Source organism: Siphateles boraxobius, unplaced genomic scaffold (assembly GCF_051911475.1).
Source record: "Siphateles boraxobius isolate OS27281-9 unplaced genomic scaffold, OSU_SipBor_1 130, whole genome shotgun sequence".
In the NCBI taxonomy this organism is placed as follows: domain Eukaryota; kingdom Metazoa; phylum Chordata; class Actinopteri; order Cypriniformes; family Leuciscidae; genus Siphateles; species Siphateles boraxobius.
This window is the reverse complement of record NW_027508734.1, coordinates 48005706-48025389: the sequence shown is the minus strand read 5'-3', so window position 1 is coordinate 48025389 and position 19684 is coordinate 48005706. Positions and strand designations below refer to the sequence as shown.

The 19684-nt window shown below is 39.4% G+C and overlaps 1 protein-coding gene across 3 annotated transcripts in view; it reads right to left on the bottom strand.

Moving 5' to 3' along the window:
- larp7 (La ribonucleoprotein 7, transcriptional regulator) overlaps window positions 1-19254 on the bottom strand; it is a 29708-nt gene extending 10454 nt beyond the window's left edge. Inside the window, exons 1-9 of one of the 3 annotated variants that reach the window (XM_077229669.1) lie at window positions 19054-19254; window positions 13748-13987; window positions 13588-13618; window positions 13275-13491; window positions 13080-13180; window positions 12894-12977; window positions 12641-12805; window positions 12261-12363; window positions 11802-12116 (exon numbers count right to left, since the gene is read on the bottom strand). In XM_077229669.1, coding sequence (XP_077085784.1) covers window positions 11802-12116; window positions 12261-12363; window positions 12641-12805; window positions 12894-12977; window positions 13080-13180; window positions 13275-13479 — 973 coding nt within the window. In that variant the 5' untranslated portion in view covers window positions 13480-13491; window positions 13588-13618; window positions 13748-13987; window positions 19054-19254. Of the gene's footprint in view, window positions 1-11801; window positions 12117-12260; window positions 12364-12640; window positions 12806-12893; window positions 12978-13079; window positions 13181-13274; window positions 13492-13587; window positions 13619-13747; window positions 13988-19053 lie in introns of those variants that run through there. The other 2 variants (XM_077229668.1, XM_077229670.1) reach the window with 2 other exon arrangements.
- Between the last annotated feature and the right edge of the window lie 430 nt (window positions 19255-19684).

Genomic DNA, 19684 nt, shown 5'->3' with positions numbered 1-19684 from the left:
TCACAAAATGTGACGTCATGCGCGTTCTCGTCTACTTGGGCTTACATCCGTACGACAGCGGCAATCGCTAGCAGTAGTGTTTCAAATGTACTCTGCGGACGGAAAGAGACCAGCCTCCAGCACAATCCAGACACCCACAGAAACTCCTTGTAAGTAAAAAAAAGAAAAAAAGAAAAAAGAGCCTTATCTAGTGCGGCCAACGAGCGTGCGCACTGAGAACGAGCATGAGACTGGCTGCAGTTTCTCTAACGGCCACTGTTGTCAGTAACGGTTAGAAATTTCAGAACTTCCGCCATGCTCCTTTAATAAACAATTAAAATGTATCATGCTGCATAAACATTACTTTTGCCAGTTCTTTGTGGCAAGCTTTATGCAAGCGCTTGATATGCGGAATACAGGCATTACGATATACGTTATTACGATAACGCTCATTATGGTTTAGTATTTTCTCCCATATTTAAGTAATTTAATTAATGTAAATATGTGATTAGACTAATGGCTTAAATGAACAACTACTAGTCAACTAGAAAAAAAAACTTTAGTCGTGCACGGGCAGCCCAATTTATTTCACATATTTCCTAACCAGCGCGTCACTGCGGGCGTGCTGAGCGAGCGGCGCTGTGTGGACTGAGCGAGAGAAGCACACTCTTCAGAAAGGCGATCTCTCTGCAGGACAATGCTCCTCCACATGAGATTCCTTTGAAACATACATGGCAAATAGCTCAATTCTCGACTTTCACGTTTTCTGGGGACAGTCCCTGTTATTGGTGCAGTGTTAATTTTCACAGACGAAAACGAGACGATAACTAAATAAAAACTAGTTTTGAATGACAAAAACTACAACGAAAATCTATTGACATTTTTGTCAAAGAATAAAAACTAGACAAAAATGTTAGAGAGTGACGATTTGGGAATCGATCCAGTCAGAACTGATGTCGCGTTTTTTTATATTGTAATGTGCTGATCTAACCAGCGGCACACGGGTTGGTATGCGCTGCATGTCTCATAAAACGTTAAAAAATGTAAACGTCTGGGAGAACGAGTAGAGCAGACATATAGATCTGAATAAGAGTGACGACGAAAAAAAGAGCTCTATTCAGTACGATTTTCTGTGCGCACACACCCGACCCGAAGCGTGCTCACATATGCTCACATATGTGAGCTTTGAGCTCTCTTCAGTGTCTGAATGGACAAACACACACAACATTATGTCAAAATGTCAGTTTTGGAGAGTATTCACGTAAACTATGTTGGTTATGTCTTAAACAGTTTTAAGTGTATCGGATGTGCATCAGTGCAATTGGATCCGCATGTCATTGGACATGACCCAATGTCTTAGTGACAGTGGGTAATAAACCTAATGCGGTCTGTGTCCTTAATATTGATCAAGCAACAAAAGAAAAAGAGAAAAGTATTCACTGCTCATTAATAGCTTTAATAAGGATTCATTATATTTTATTCATACAAATAAATGTCTGCTGCTTGAAAGAATAAAGAATGATGTATGCAAGTAGTTATAAAGAATGCATATATCATCAATTGAAAAGAAGACTGTTCTACTTTAGGAACAGTGGTTTTATTTAATTTTAAGATATTTTTTAAGTCACAGTAGTTAAATTTGTATCTATATTGCATGTTCAAACTTTAAAATCATTCATATTAACAGGTTAATAGATGTTTTCTCCGGAAGTATGTGGGTTTGGAAATTTTAGAGAAATTCTAAATTAATGCATTACAATTGAACTAAACCCATTATATTTTAGTCATCTGAATTGTTTTAGCTTTAGTCTAGTTTTAGTCGACGAAATACAATAAGATTTTAGTAGACTAAATCTACAGTAGATTTAGTCAACTAAAATCTTATTGTATTTTCGTTAGGGGGGCTGAGGCAAATCAATTAATTTTCTTCTTCTCTACAGAAACAAGGAAGCTCTGGCTATGCAACAAAACAGAAAAGAAAATTTCTTCCTGAATGGAAAAAGAGCTATTCGTTCATGGAATATGATGAACCTGCACAACTGATGTACTGCAAAACATGCATGGGTAACACCCTGTTCCATGGGGTAACTGGACAGAAAGTCAGAGTGAGGAGCATCAAAGAGCATGCAGCCATGATTGCACACAAATCAGCTGATGATGCCCTACAAGCAAGAGCTCACCCAGAAAGAGGAGCACTGGTGGAAGCTTCTGACAGAATGGATGCAGCAATACAGGAAAAGATGGTGAAACTCTTCAACATAGCCTACTTCATTGCCAAAGAGGAGGCGGACTTCACCATGTTCCCCAAGCTGGTGGCTCTTCATCACACCAACGGCCTGGACCTCAGCAATACATATAGCAATGACCAGGCATGCTGCATGTTCATCACAGCCATCGGTATGACTTTCATTGAGGAGCTTCAGGAAAAGTTGCGGTCAGCCAGGTTCTTTTCTATAATGTCTGACTCTTCAGTTGACCGATCAGTGAAGGACTAGGAGCTAATCTATTGCGTCTACCTCCAGAATGGAAAACCAGTGAACCAGCTTATCCAGATTGTTGCCCTGGACCATGCCCATAGCCAGGGCATTTTGGATGCCATTCTGGCTGGACTGTTGAAGGTCGGAGTGGGTGAGGAGGACCTGAAAAAACATCTGGTTGGCTTTGGGTGTGATAGTGCTGCTGTTATGCTGGGTGTGAACAATGGAGTGACCGCCAGACTTCAGCATTTGTACCTGTCCCTTGTCTCAATTTGGTGTGTGGCTCATGGTCTAGAGCTAGCTGCTCTAGACTGTGTCAAACAGGTTCCTCAGCTGCAAGACATTTAGCAAACACTACGTGCCATCCACAAGCACTACACCTGCTCTGCGAAGGCCTCACGGGAGCTTCAGGAGAGCAGCAAGGCGATGGAGATCTCCATTGTGAGGCCAGGCAACGCTGAAGGTACTCGCTGGCTACCACACGTCACATGCATTGGAGGCATTGATGAGGAACTACAGGCCCATCTTGGTACACTTTGAGAACCATGCCAGTGACCCTAATGTCAGGGAAGCAAGTGCAGCCATGAAGGGGAGAGCAAAGCTTGTGCAGCACACCCTGAAATAGTACAATATGCTGCTATTCATCCACCTCATGCTGGATGTCTTGAAGAACTGAAGCACCTCAGCCTCCTGTTCCAGCAAGAAGGCCTCACGTTGCAGATGGTCTTGGATGGACTGCAGACAACATCCCTGGCTCTCGTGGCCATGTAGGTGAGAATTTATTTTAGATTTGGCATTATTAGGTGCTAAATGTCGGGTGGAAAACCTTATTTGTCATTTTATACAAATTTTATAATTACATAATTCTATTTAATATTGTCACAGCTCAACATTTGTATGTTTCCTTTAAGTAATTAAAATGTTCTTTACCTCTTTTCTTCTTTTTAAACTGTAGACAAACCCAGGCCCAAGGCTATACCAGTTCATGGATGAGGTTGGGGCTGGAAGTACCTTGCAGGGTGTCCAGATCAGCAGGACCAATGCTGATGACGACAACTTCAAAAACCTCAAGCTTCGCCTCACCAACAGCGTTTCAAAAGTCTGGAGACCAGCATTCTGAAGGCAACCTCCACACTCTTTGACCTGTCCAACTGGCCAGAAGACACTACTGATCTGGCAACATTTGGCACAGCTGAGATGAATGCCTTCATGGAGCATTTCCATCCCATACTTGAGACAAGTGAGGACTTTGAATCCGTGGCGGCAGCTAGGAGAGAGTGGCTTGACCTTAAGATTCTTGTTTGAATCGGCTGATTCAGGGTGCCATTGGAAGGGATGGCCAGTTTCAGCACATGCAGGTGGTAGCAGAGATCAGCATTGTCCTCCTCATGAGCTCCTCTTGCTGTGAGCGTAGCTTCTCCAGCATGAAGAGGGTCAAGTCAGACTGGAGGTCCTGCCTGTCCAATGAGATGCTCAACAGCCTCCTTCAAATATCTGTTCATGGCCCTCCTGCACAACACAATGACTCTGTGAAAGCAGTGACCAAGTGGTGGAGTAGTGGCTTCAGGGCACGAAGACCTCAGTACAAAGACTGAGACGGAGACACAGAATTTCCCCCAAATTGTTCTAGAGAAGTCATATTACACTTTTTAAAGCCCTTTCTCTTAACACGTTTTCAGATGATCAGCTATGACACATTACCACTTTGGGATATGTAGATTTAACTCCTGTTATTTTTTATTAAATCTGTTGTTTACCTGTTTAACTATTTTGAATGCAGCTAAATAAATATAATAATATAAATCAAAACATTCATCAATAATATAAATTGACATGCACTTTAGGACGGTTCAAATTGTTTTCAGGACGGTTCCAGGACGGAGGTGAAAAAAGTTAGTCTGGAGCCCTGATATATATGTATATAGAAAGCTTGAAATGTCTACTTTTAAACAAAACAATTAAAAATGACAAGAAATGGGCTACTCTCTGCTTATGTAGGGTAATTCGTATGAAGTGTGCATTTCTCTCTATAGGCGCGTTCACTACTGCGAAGATGGCGAGTCAGCATCGTCAACTTTATCTTTGCAGCCGACACTGACAGAAAACACTAGTTTATTAATAAATAATTCAAATGTTTCTTGCATAATAATTACTTTTGCTGGTTCTTTGTGGCAAGCTTTATGAGTGCGTTGAGATGCGGAATAGGCAATACATTACAAAAACGCTCATTATGTGATTGGAAATCAGGGTTATTCCACCAAATATTGATTTCTGAACAGAGTTAAAACGTTAGTATTGTGTTGTTTTAAAAATGTACATAAACTAGGAAGAAATGTTGTCAGTAGTTTGTAGAATAAATAAAAATGTTTAATTTTACTCAAAAGGATACATATAAATAATAAATCCAAATATCAGGACCGGAGACATGCATAGTCCAGTAGCATATCATTTTAGACAAGTTGGTCATAATGTCAGTGCTTTACAATACATCGGTATAGAGAAGGTACCGTAATTCCTCAAATAAAAACCGGTATTCAAATAAACGCCGGGGGCGTTGTCAACATGGACAAATAAAGGCCGGTCTCAAATTAAGGCCTGGGGAAAAATAATGTGGATAGGGACCGTACGTGCCTTTCATATAATGTGCGTTCAAGTTCATCGTTATATACAGGTGCCGATAGATGGCAGTGGCTACATTGGATGTAACACGGGTCTCATTTAGTGCTGGTGACGAACTTTTCAACAACGTTATTAAAAACGAACTTGAGGATCATGACACCCAGACGAAAATTTGATTTAAAATTTAAAGAAACAGTTTTAAATTATGCGGAGGAAAACTCGGGTGAAAAAGCTGCAAAACATTTCGGCATTGACCCCAGGAGAATCCGACACTGGAAGAAACAGAAGGATGAGCTGACAAGATTAGCCGATAAGAGCAGAGCACGGCTGGCTGGAGGTGGGAGGAAAAAAGTTAGCCTGGAGCTAGAAACAAAACTGCCAGAATGGATCTACTCCATGCGGGACAAACACAACCGAGTATTGAGAAAAATGATACAAAAAGCATTGGAGATCTACAATTCTGTGAGTGATGGAGGAGATTTGTTTGGGGCTGGCAGGGGTTGGCTACAAAGATTTCTACAGCCCAATGGTTTCGCACTTCGACGTCGCACCACCATGGCCCAGAAAGACCCAGATCTATTAACTGAGAAACTGGTTTCATATGTTGACTACGTTAGCAAGGCTGTCAGTTCTAAAAAGATTTTAGTGAAGGACATCATTGCCATAGACGAGACTGCAGTTTGGTTTGACATGGTGTCTCCCACTACTGTTGACACACGAGGAGCAAAGAGTGTGGCCCTAAAATCCACAGGACACGAGAAAAGCCATCTTACCGTTGTCCTCGCTGGCAAGGCCGACGGAACCAAACTGAAGCCTTATATCGTTTTTAAAGGGGCTATTCGTGAAGTGAAGGCGATGCAGCAGCAGATCTCCAGCGCAGTAATCGCCACTTCTGTGAATGGCTGGATGAATGACACCCTCACAGCGGATTGGCTGAAGTCTGTGGTAGGAAAATTCAACTTCACCTCACGGCTGCTGGCGTGGGACTCATACCGCTACCACATCAGTGGCACACCAAAGAGGAACTAAAATGTGGCTACAATATCACAACAGCGGTGATCCCGGGAGGCTGCACTAAATATATCCAAGCCCCCGATGTGATGTGGAACCAACCCTTCAAGGCGAGCCTGCACGATGCCTACGATCAGTGGATGGCAGGGGATGCAGATAAGGAGTACACAGCCGGAGGTAACTTAAAAGCCCCCGCCCGACGCCTGCTTGTGGCCTGGGTGGTCGCCGCCTGGGACAAACTGGACGTGGATATGATAAAAAAGTCTTTCAAAGTGTGTGGACTGTCTGTGAAAACTGACGGGAGCGAAGATGACCTCATCCTCTGCTTCAGGGAGGGACAGCCTTGCGCCGCTGGACGGGATGTGCTCAGTCAGATCCGACAGCAGGGCCAGGAGAACCGGCGCAAAGCACCTCAGGAGGATGAATATGAAGATGAACTTTTTAACAATGAACTTGTAGTTCTTGATGATGTTGAGGATGGTGATTTTGAGGAGGAGGACTGACCACCAAATAATATTACATGTAATTAAACCGTTTCATTTATCAAGGTAAGCTGCGACGATGTTATTTAAGCAATTTTGTTCAGATTTTGCTTGCAGCTGAATGTTCTTAGATACCGGCAGTTAACTGTGCTGTCAGGAATGTATTTTAATGTTATGGTATCCGAAGTAGCATTACTTCAGATTTGTTCTTTTTATGTTTTGACACTGGATGCCATGATGTGACAAATGCTTACTACACACACTTGTAATTTAGCATACCTTTATGTGTAGCTCTGAGGAAACATAGATCATGCTGGTTATAGCTACCGTCTATAACGTTAATCAGATAGGCTACTGGTGTTCTGCAAACCAGCAATGTGTTTTACATAGGTACCGTATGCTCTTATTGTAATCTACCAGCAATACTGTCGTAAGTTACCTGTATTTGAAATAAACACCCGGTACATTTACAGGGTTCAAACTGAAATAATGGTGGTGGTGTTTGATTACCGTAATTCTGACCCAAATTGCTTTGTCGCCCTCCTGGCTGTATATGGTGATATTTTTTGCAAACGTTTCTTTAAAAAAAATACACTGGACAGAGATCATTCATCGCTTTTAATTTAAAACGGTTTATTTAAAACAATTATTTATCAAACAGATGGAATTAGAAATAAAGGCCTGCCTCTAATAAAAGCCTGCTTCAAATAAAAGCCTGGTACCATTTGCAGTTCGGGTAAATAAAGGCCCCGGCTTTTATTTGAGGAATTACGGTAAAAAAGAAAGAGGTGGTGATAATGAGAAGAAATTTTTACAATGGCAATGTTTTTGGATTTATACCTTATATACTTTGTCAATATCAGGACTGAATTTTTTTTGTATGTCTATCTCTACTATTGTTATTTTGTTGTCCTACACCTGAGCCCAGTTAGGATGTTTGTGATGTGTACAACCTTTTTGTATGTTTAATATTTTTTTGGAACCTGTGATATTTTTTTCAGGATTCATTGATGAATAAAAAGTTAGAAAGAACAGCATTTATTCAAAATAAAATACACATTCAAAATTTTTACTAACAATTTAAATCTTTACTATTTTTTTAGATTATTAACTTAATACATCCTTTCTGAATAACAGTATTAATTTTTCAAAAAAAGAAAGAAAAAAAATTACTGACTCCAAACTGAACAGTAGTGTATATTGTTACAAAAGATTTATATTTCAAATAAATGCTGTTCTTTTTTAACCTTTTATTCATCAAAGAATCCTGACAAAAATTATCACAGGTTATAAAAAAAAATATTAAGCAGCACAACTCTTTCCAACATTGATAATAAATCAGCATATTAGAATGATTTCTGAAGGATCATTTAACACTGAAGAAATGGCTGATGAAAATACAGCTTTGCATCACAGAAATGAATTATATTTTAAAAGTATATTAAAATAGAAAACCAATATTTTAAATTGTAATATTTCACAATATTACTGTTTTTTTCTGTATTTTTGATCCAATAAATGCAGGCATGGTGAGCATAAGAGACTTCTTTCAAAAACATTAAAAATAGTAATGTTTCCAAATGTTTGACTGCAACTGTGTGTGTGTGTGTATATGTATATGCAGTGGTTAAATTGGGCCAGGGCTCTCCGGGGCTCAGCCTCAGCACATAAGCCTGCTCGTTTGTGTCCTGATGATGTGCCTGTTTGCAGTCAGTTGCCTATACTGGAAATTATGTCACATAAAATTTGATGAAAGTGATGCTTTTGAAAACATATTTCTGACAATAAATGAAAGATTTTTGAAATGGCATGTCTATTTTGTCTCGGTGGAGCTGAGATGAGAACAATCGGAACACGGCCGTATTCTTGTTCAGCTGTTTAATCTCGTTGTCAGTCGACCATGATCGCGAACCGCTCACGCATGCGCATCTAGGTGACACGGATAAATGTACGCAGCAATGTTCCTGGGAGATCTGTAGTTGCGCGGGATGTGGAAGCGCGCAAAAGTTCCAGAAATGTACAAAAAGTGCCCTGGCCTTGAATGAGTAAGGAAAATAAGACTAAATCAATAATAAATAATCAAGACTAGGTTGACCGTGTGATGATTTTTCTCAGGAGATCTTTTGAGCATTTTACTTCAGACACCGGATTATCAGCAAACTGCGAAGAGAACTGCTAGCTGGCTACTCAAAATAAACTAGCAATCTATTCAGTCAGCATATTTGTATTTGATCTGTGTGAATTACAGAAATATAAGACTTGCTAGACCTACTTTTAGCTACCAAGCAACCTTTCCACAAGAATAGATTGATTTTATTTTTGTGACTTGTGCATACCTTGATGTGAAATGATGCTGTGTGTGTGTGTGTGTGTGTGTGTGTGTGTGTGTGTGTGTGTGTGTGTGTGTGTGTGTGTGTGTGTGTGTGTGTGTGTGTGTGTGTGTGTGTGTGTGTGTGTGTGTGTGTTGTAGTAGTAGTAGTAGTAACGAGAGAGAATGGGAGAAGGACGTGTGTGTGAGGTGGACCTGTTCACCACAGACCCAAATCTTCTCAGCTGTTGCTACTGTCATACTGTATGCTGCACTGTCTCTTCATGTGCACATTATGTTTAGCACATTGTATGGGTCACTATACATCATAACAAGGTAATACAATGTTTAATCAAGTGATGACTGATTAACAGTAATGTAAATGCTAAATGTCCTAATACCTGTTGATACTACAACAATGCAAAGTATATGCTCTTAAAGGGTAACTAAACCCTAAACCAACTTTTTTTAGTTAATGATCTGTAAGACTGGGGCTTTATTATTGCTGTTCATTGATTCAAGTAATTTTTTTTGACATTTGGGTTAAGTGTTTTAATCCTACAATATATGGTGTAAAAACGTCTGAGTGCTGCCCTCTTCAAGTTGAACGGTGACTACTGCAGTTGAATTTTCCTATTGGATGTTGCGGTGGTTCGTGACGTAAGCAACCACCAGTTAACCACACCCTTGCCTAAAGAAAGACATGTCTCAGGTGCACGCCCCCCCCCCCCCCCCCCTCCGCTGGGCTCTGCCCACTTTTCCAGCATTTTTCAAATATTGCCAGTGGGTGGAGTCAGACTCTGACCAGGGGTTTAGTTACCCTTTAACCTTGCAGTTTTTCACATATCATGTAATACTCAATTTCTCCATTTCTTTGCACAAAACTCTCCAGAAAGTGCCACTTAATGGGTTTTTTTTTTATTCCCAAGGGGGGCATACCCCCGGACCCCCCTAGGGAGAGCCCCCCCACATAATAACCCCTGTGTATATGTATCTATCTATCTATCTATCTATCTATAAATAAAAGGAATAAATACGCAAAATATATTTTACTTAAATAATTAACAGATTAAAGGAGAACTCCGGGCAATTTTTAAGTTAATCTTGATCGTTAGACCTTTGTGAGTACTGACTATAGAAAAAAAAAACGAACCGGATTGGTGCTTGCTACGCGGAGCTGCGACCGCGAATGCCCAGAGCTCCCACTCAGCTAAAACGGCAGCTATGGGGGCATGGACATAAAGAGCGTTTTTGAGCCTCTTAACAGACACAAAATGCAATTAAAATGTCTGTCCAACATGAACAGGGACCCTACATGTGAACAAGATGCGTTTAGCAACTTAGCCATTGTTTCAACTCACCTAAATAGTCTTTTAGACGGCAAGCTGTAGTCTCGTACTGAAGTCCCGTGCTGTAGCCGGAAAAGGTAAACAATATCCAGGTGGGAGGAGCGTTGATCATGTGCGACGAGTTATGATCAGAGTTGCTTACAAGTGAAGAAGAAATGGTTCGTGTTTGTGCCTTTCCGAATTGTGGCAACCGAATGCGAAAATATAAGAGCTTAAATTTTCATCGTCTTCCTTTCCATGACCTCGAGATTCTGCAGTTGTGGCTAGTTGTACTTCAACTTGATATGCAAACTCCCGTAGAAGTACTACGCGCTAAAGATTACCGCATTTGCAGTGAACACTTTGACAAGGATGACTACACACACTCAACACAGCGGGGCCGTTTGAAGAAAAATGCCATTCCATGTACGAAGACTCGTCGCACATGATCAACGCTCCTCCCACCTGGACATTGTTGACCTTTTCCGGCTACAGCACGGGACTGCAGCGCGAGACTACAGCTTGCAGTCTAAAATACTATTTAGGTGAGTTGAAACAATGGCTAAGTTGCTAAACGCATCTTGTTCACATGTAAGGTCCCTGTTCATGTTGGACAGACATTTTAATTGCATTTTGTGTCTGTTAATAGGCTCAAAAACGCTCTTTATGTCCATGCCCCCATAGCTGCCGTTTTAGCTGGGTGGGAGCTCTGGGCATTCGCGGTCGCAGCTCCGCGTAGCAATCACCAATCCGGTTCGTTTTTTTTTCTATAGTCAGTACTCACATTGCTCTAACGATCAAGATTAACTTAAAAATTGCCCGGAGTTCTCCTTTAACTAAATTAAAGGAAAAACAGTGCAACAAGTTGCATATGCTGGGTTTCGGTTCATTTTTGTGGTGTGCTGCAAAAACAAGCCCACGGAAAGGAAACATGAAAGAATGCCTAGCGCACATTAACATATCAGTTATAGCATTGCTAACTTAACATCACAGCCTGTTTATAATCAAAATAAACTAGTCAACCAAACATTTAAAAAGTTACACTACTCAATTTAAATAGTCTGTTAGCTATACGTATAGCGTTTAAAATGTTTGTAAACATTTCTCTTTATTTACTGTTGTACATTCTTTCTGAATGTAATAAAATGCGACTTGTCTGTCCTCTCAAAAACTTAGTTTCAGATATGTGTAGCATATTTTCCACAATGCAATAAAAAATCTAAATATCTTGAAAACAGTTTAACCGATAGTTTTAGTTGCTCAAAAGTTGTACTTTCAGTTAACGGTTAAACGGTTAATTATGAGAATCCCTATGGGCTAGTCAAATGTGAATAATATATTCCATATGCAAAAAGAGTCCAATAACATGGAGAACACAGGGAGATAAAGCAACTATTATTGGTATAACTGGTCATGTTATATCACCATAACCCCATGAGGTGACCCCCTCCAAAAAAATAAAACCGCTTTTTATAAGCTATTGATATGACTAAAGCTTTTCAAAAGTACTTCAATTTTTTTGTGGAAAAAAAAATTATTAACAGAAAAAAGTTACTGAGTGCATATGTAATTCTCTCAAATAAACCAAAACATCTACCTTTCATCTCTCCCTCCTTGTTTTCCTCTTCTACTTTTCTCATTTTGGACGGCATCTGTCCTTCTCCAGTTGATGCCTCAAAACTAGAGGATCTTCGTCTTTTCTTCTCAGTTTTCTTACTTGCTGTGCTCGTCAGTATTACAGGGTTTTCCGTTTTAGATTCATCTGCTGATTGTTTCTTCGGGTCGTTTGTATTCGCAGTCTCCAACGCTCCTCTCTCCATCTTATTTACTGCTATTTTTTGAACAGCACTGTTTTTAAACTCACTTCGAGACCTTTTTTTTCTCTTCTTTATCTTGCCATCCTCTTCATCATCTAAAAGTAAAAAATAATGTGTGTTGCTAATATCTGGATCACTTAGATTGTGATGGCAGAAAGACACCAACTGTTCTCTTTCATTTTATGCTGTAATCTTGAGGATTACATATTCACAGTACATAAGGCATAGCAATGTGCTACCTTGTGTGTCCTGGGCAGCATCAAAGGGGATAGTCTTTTTCTTACAAGTCTTAGGGAAAATTCCTGGCTTCCTTGGAGCATCTTCTGGAGGATTGTTCAGCATCTGTCATTTCAAGTGGAACACACCATTAATTGGAATTGTACTGCATTGTATTGCTGTATACTGTATAATTTTAAAAAATTCTGTTTGTATAATCCCTACAGTACAGTCCAACATGTTTTTAAGTCTTCACTAGCAGCCCAGTGTCTAAATTTAGTTGGTTCCTTTATGTATGTCTAAAACTAAATAGCCACTTTCGGGAATATCAAAGTCATATCATACTTTATGTATTATGAATACTAACAACTTACTTAGTACAATTATAAATAGCATCAGTTACCTCAACAGCTTTCTGCGCTTGTTCTTCTGTCTCAAACTCCACAAATCCAAACCCTTTGGGATGTCCTGTGGATTTGTACCTGGGGATACTAACATAAACCACATTTCCACACTTGCTAAACACTCGCTCCAGCCAAACATGAGTGACTATCTTTGGCAACAGCTCCTGAAACACAACAATTACAGATTAAGGAATACATTGAAATAAAAAAAGCATACAAGAAAAACTATTAAATTAAATTGCAGTCAATTACCACATAAACTGTACGGCTGTCCACATCTTTTGGGCTTTCACCAAGTGGATTCTTTCGTCGTACATGTGTTCCTTCAAGATTTACCTAAGGACACAACAGTTACTGTGATCATTTGTGCAAAAATCTGAACTTAAATCCCTCTGATAAAGGGAAAGAAAATACATGTTATGCAAATGCAAACAATACCTCTACTATTGTTGAATTTTTAAGAGCTCTGGCTATCAATTTTACATCAGTAGTAAATTTTTTCATTCGGTTGAATGACGTCAACACAGATATATCAATATCTGTAACAAAACGAAACAAAGAGTTAAGTGAATATACACACACACATTATATATATAGTGCATCATGAGGTATGAGCATAAAACTTATACATACATCCATCTCGTGAATGTTCAATTATATTTTTCATGAATTTGTCCTTGTGAAGATTCACATCACTAAACCAGAATTCCACCTGCTTCTTCACATCAGCCAGTAGCTGTTTCACGCGAGATCTCTTCTTTTTCTCGTTCTCTTTCTTCTCGCTGAGGTTTGCACAGGCGGCATTGCCTCCTGAGGGAATCTTCTCCGTGTCTATCATATTGCTATAACGCTGTTAGTTAAAAGTCATAACAAGAGATCTGTCAAGTTTCAGAACCAATTAAGTTATGTAGAGCTGAGTGGCTAAGTCATAGTTACACATTCTTACCTTACATTTAACTTATCGCGTCCTTGGTTTACTGAAATAAATAAAAAATAATCGCTTTACACTACCACGAAGATGCTCTCGGACAGTGATTCCCTTAATAAGACACTTCTAATAATGATAACTATTAGACTCTTCCGAATTCTAAACTGTTTTTACTTACACAAACGTAAAATGAAGACGGCCACGAACAAATCTACAGCGTTGAACCTTTGTTGCATATCTGATGCTTCATTGTTAAAAATCGGTTCAAACGCACAAAGTTCCGACTTCTTGTCGCATAAAGATGACGTCGATGCGCCCGCCTCTTCCTCTTCCTCTTCTTCTTCTTCTTCTTCTTCTTCTTCTTCTTTTCAATTTTACGGCGGTTGGCATCCAGCTTTTTGGTGCATTACCGCCCCCTCTACTCCGGAGTGTGGATCAGATACAATAATTACAAAACATCATTGTCCATTCTCTTTCCTACTCTTACATAACCTTAATTCTCTTCATATAAACACTCACATACACAACAAACTTTATTTATCAATTAAATCCTATTGAAAACTCCCGCCTCCCTTAAAAAAGACATCAATATTCTATTCTGCGTCCCATTTACTGCTCTTAATAACCCTTTTAATGTAATCTCTTGCACCCCAATCTGCCTCGACTTATTCTTCATCACCTGCCTCTGCATTTCATATCTCCTACACCTCATAATTATGTGCTCCACTGTCTCATCTTCTTGACATCCCTCACACAACCCTGTCGGGTGCTTCCCTATCATCTTTAGTGTTTTATTCAGCGAACAGTGTCCCAACCTTAACCTCGTCATCACAGCCTCTTCTCTCCTATTCCCACTTCCCACCCTATCCTCTTTAACATTTCTCTGAATTTGGTATAAGTGCCTCCCTTTCTTCTCTCTGTCCCACCTCTCTTGCCACCTTTTATTTATTTTCTCCCAAATTATGCTTTTAACCTCTGCTTTACTAATATTAACCTGCATTTCTACATTCCCTTTTGTTAGCGCCCTTTTAGCCAGCCTATCTGCTATCTCATTACCTGTAATACCAACATGTGCTGGAACCCACATAAATTTAACCTGACATCCCATATGACTTAATCTTGTATTTAATTGAAGTACTTCATACAGGATATCTTGCCGAGCTTTTGAATGGAATGACCTTAAACTTGCCAAGACTGATAAAGAATCAGAGCATATTAAAACCTTTCCCTGTCTTACCTTTTCCACCCATTGCAAAGCACTTAAAATTGCCAACATCTCTACAGAATATACCCCTAAATTATTAGATGTTTTTATACTCATTTCTACTTCTTTCCCTGGAATTGCCACCCCAAACCCTGTTTCTTCCGTCTCTGGTTTTTTAGCACCATCCGTATAAATCTGCATAAATTCACTATAGTTTCCACCTACTCTGTTATTAAATATACTTTTCAGATTAACTTCTTCCTTTCCCTTCCTTTTTTCCTCAAGCACATACCAGTCTACTTCAGGCCATGTCATCTTCCAAGGGGCAATCTCTGGAAAAACTACCGTAGGGCTTATTCTAAGATTAAATACTTCTAACTCTTTTGCTACATTATTTCCAATCCGACCAAAGTTTTCCTTTAACTTTCTTCCATTTTCCCAGCAATCCTGCAATACTGCTTTCGTGGGATGCGAGTCATTATGGCCCTGCAATCCAGCCCAGTAATTAGCCATCAATTGAATCCTTCTTAATTCCAGTGGCAGTTCTCCCATTTCCACTTGTATGGCAGGTACTGAAGACGTTTTAAAAGCACCACAGCAAATTCTTAAAGCTTGATTCTGAATAACCTCCAGCCTCATTAAAAGAGACTTAGCTGCAGACCCAACCACTATACTACCATAATCCAACACTGATCTTATTAGAGCCACATATATACTCTTAAGCGATGACCGACTGGCTCCCCACTCTCTTCCTGTCAAACATCTCATCACATTAATTACTTTTTTGCACTTGTCTTCCATTTTCTTTATATGTTCTGCAAACGTCAACCTTGCATCTAAAATCACTCCCAAAAACTTAATGGAACTTACCCTCTCCAACTCTCTCCCATACATCATTAGCTTAACTTCTTCCTGAATTCTTTTCCTGGTAAAAAAGACTGTCTGAGTCTTTTCTATTGAGAACCTAAATCCCCAGTCATAAGCCCACTCTACCACTTTATCAATTGCTTTCTGTACCTTCCTAATTGTGTACTGTATGTTCCTTCCTCTTTTCCACATTGCCCCATCATCTGCAAACAATGATGTTCCAATATCTTCTGAAACATTTGCAAAGACATCATTTATCATTATAATAAATAACAAAGGACTTATCACACTTCCTTGAGGTGTCCCATTCCCAACCTCATATTGACTTGACACTTCTGCCCCTATTCTAACTTGAATTTTCCTACCAAACAGAAAATCTTTTATCCAGTTAAACAAATTCCCACCTATCCCTATTTTATCCAACCTGATTAATAGCCCCTCCTTCCACAACATATCATAAGCCTTTTCAATATCAAAAAATACTGCAACTACAGTCTCTTTAATTGCTTGTGCCCTTCTTATTTCAGTCTCTAATCTCACTACTGAATCCATTGTATTCCTTCCCTTCCTAAAACCACTCTGACAACTTACCAGTAATCCTCTTTTCTCCATTTCATACGACAATCTCTCTGTTATCATCCTCTCCATTATCTTACACAAGTTAGATGTTAAAGCAATTGGTCTATAACTTATGGGTTTACTTGGATCTTTGCCAGGTTTCCTAATTGGAACCACTACTGCTTCTTTCCATGCAACTGGCAGTTTTCCCTCCTTCCATATCTTGTTAAAAAGTTCCAGTAACTTAAATAGTGATCTTTCCCCAAGGTGTTTTAACATTACATAACATACCTGATCCTTTCCTGGAGAGGTAGGCTTTGCTCTTTTAATCGCTCTAACCAATTCCGCCAGAGAAAAAGGCTCATCAATGTCACTACCAGTCTCTTCCTTCCTATTTAACGCATGCATATTTTGATTTAAAGTTACTGACCTTCTCCTTCTCTCTTCTTCTGATAAATTTTCTGAACTGTGTATCTTTGTAAACGACTTTGCCAATATTTCTGCCTTTTCTAGATTGGTGACACCTATCTCCTCCTCTAATGTCAATACTGGGTACTCCCACTGTCTCCTATCTCCACCCATCCTCTTTATCATAGACCATACCTTACCCACCGGTGTTGACCTTCCAATTTCACCACAAAATTTACTCCAACTTGCCCTCTTTGCCTGCCGAATAGTTCTTCTCACTTCTGCCTGTGCTTTTTTATACTGAATTAATGACTGCATGTTGTGATCCCTCTTTACTAGTTTAAACGCTTTATTTCTTTTCCTCACTGCCTTTTGACACTCTTCATTCCACCAAGGCACCAATTTCCGATTACCTCTGTTTTTCCCTTTAGGAATAGCTTCTTCCGCTGCCATTATGATTGCTGACGTAACTTGGTTACTTATCTCCTCTATACTTCCTGCTGTTTCAATCCTAGTCATTATTTCTTCACTCACCCTCTTGAATTGATCCCAGTCTGCTTTTCCAAATATCCACTTTGGGATCCTTTCTTCTACCCTTATTTCTTGCCTCCCACCTACTCTGCATAAAACTGGGTAGTGATCACTACCCAGTGTAGTTGTTAGCCATACCTCCCATCTAGTATTTCCAGCCAAAGTGTTAGACACTAATGTTAAGTCTAATGCAGATTCCATTCCTGTTACTAAATTTACCCTAGTTCCCCTTCCATCATTCAGACTAACCAATTCTCTTTCATCCATCAATTCTTCAATTATCTTACCATTTGCATCTGTTTGTTCTCCCCCCCACACAGGGCTATGAGCATTAAAGTCTGCACACCAAATTACTTTTTGTCTATCCTGACCTTGAATACTTAATAAATTATCAATCATCAGCCTTTTACACGGGTTATAGTAGTTAATAACACTTATCCCCTCCCCTCTTTCCCACACCTCCACCGCTATATATTCCTGCTCATCTCCCATTTCTATTAACCTATAAGTCAATCCAAGCTTTATAAATGTTGCACACCCACCTCCTCCTCCATCAATCCTATCTTTCCTTAACACAGTGTATCCATGAATTACAAAATCAAGACTTGGTTTCAGCCAAGTTTCCTGTATACACATCACATCTGGTTTCTCTTCCAATTCATTTATGAAATGCTTAAATTCTTGACCATTCGCCATTAAGCTTCTAGCATTCCATTGTAAAAGAATTACCATTAAAATGATTAACCAACCCATGACGCTTCTTGACTTGACTGAATAGTAAGGTTCTCTCTTACTTCTTCCCACGTCAGTCCTACCAGTCCTAAATGATTAACTGCAGCTTTAACTATCAACTGGATTTTTTCATTTTTTGATTTAACTTCTGCAGTGCTATTAATCACCCCTGCTATGAATGTAACTAGATCTCTTTTTTCCACATACATTCTTTCATTGGTTCTTTGATGTTGTACTTGTTCTTCCACAACTTCTGGTTCTCTCATTACATATACCCTCTCTTTTGACACTCTTACAGCTTCAGCATAGGATATCCTTTTCTCCACTATTATCTTTTGAATATTAGTCTCCCGTCTCATAATTTCACAACCTCCATATGCTACATTGTGGGCACCTCCACAACTGCAACATTTTGGTGGAATCCCTGTACCACACTTCCCATATTCATGATCTCCTCCACATCTAGCACACCTTCTCTCCCTATTACAATTCTTTGCTGTGTGCCCAAATCTCTGGCAGTTAAAGCACCTCATCGGTTTTGGTACAAACATCCTGACTGGATAACTCATAAAACCCAAGAATACTTTCTTTGGAACATGTTCTCCTTCAAATTCTACTGACACCGATTCACTATCTCTCATCACTCCTTCCTTTGCTGATTTCAATCTTTGTACATTAAGTACTTTCCCTCCTTTAATATTCCTTTTTAATTCTTCCATGCTAACACTTATTGGCACCCCCGTTATCACTCCTATGTTTCCACCTCCCATCCGAGCTCCTACCCTTCCCGTATTTTCCACCTTGCATTTTCCTATCTCTTTAACTTTTAGCGCTTTTTCCATTTGCACTGCATCAGCACATCTCACCAATAAATTGCCATCATTTAGAACCTTTGCATATTCGATATCCCCTATCTTGTTTGCCAGAGTTGTTGTTAGCACTAGTGGGCTAACTTTCTTCATGCTCCCCTGGTTCTTTTCATTAAATCTTATTATGACTACATAATTTTCCTCTCTTCCTTTTTGAACCATACCTTGCCCCTCTTCTTCACTTTCTGTATCATTATCTTTCTCATTTCTGACTCTTTTATTCCCTTTGGTTCTCTTGTCACTCATCCGTCCCCTACTTTCTTCCCTTTCTTCATCTTCTCCTTCATCATAATCCATATTATTCCAGCCACCTACCTCTGATCCATTCACGGAGCAGTCGTGCTCAACCGCCTTTTCAAAAAAAAAAAAACAAACAAAAAAAAAAAACACTGTAATGTCAGATTTACACACAGCAGGTGTATCTCCTTTCAAATGTTTAACCAAACACTCAGTCTTCTTCGTGGCCACCCCTCATAGACCTCTATGCTTGTCCTGCTAAAGTACCACTGGAATCCCTTCCTTCTTCTTCTTCTTCTTCTTCTTTGTTGTTTTATGGCGGGTGGCACCCAGCGTTATGGTGCATTACCGCCACCTACTATGTTGAAGTGTGGACCAGAGTTTTCTATCCCTTGATAAATAAATAAATAAATAAATAAATAAATAAATAACAAAGCAAAACAAAACACTAAAAAACAAAACAAAAAAAATATATATATATTTTTTTTTTCCTGCTCCCTAAACTCTATTGATCAATCCAGTTTCTTTCAAATAATGGAATAGTTTCCCTACATACATTTCATATACATTTTTTAGACTTAATTCTTCCTGTCCACGCTTTCTTATTTCCCTCCTTAATATTTCTCGCTCTGGAGATAATTTTTGACAGTGAAGAATTACATGTTCTACTGATTCCTCTATTTGACAGTATTCACATAATCCTGAAGGG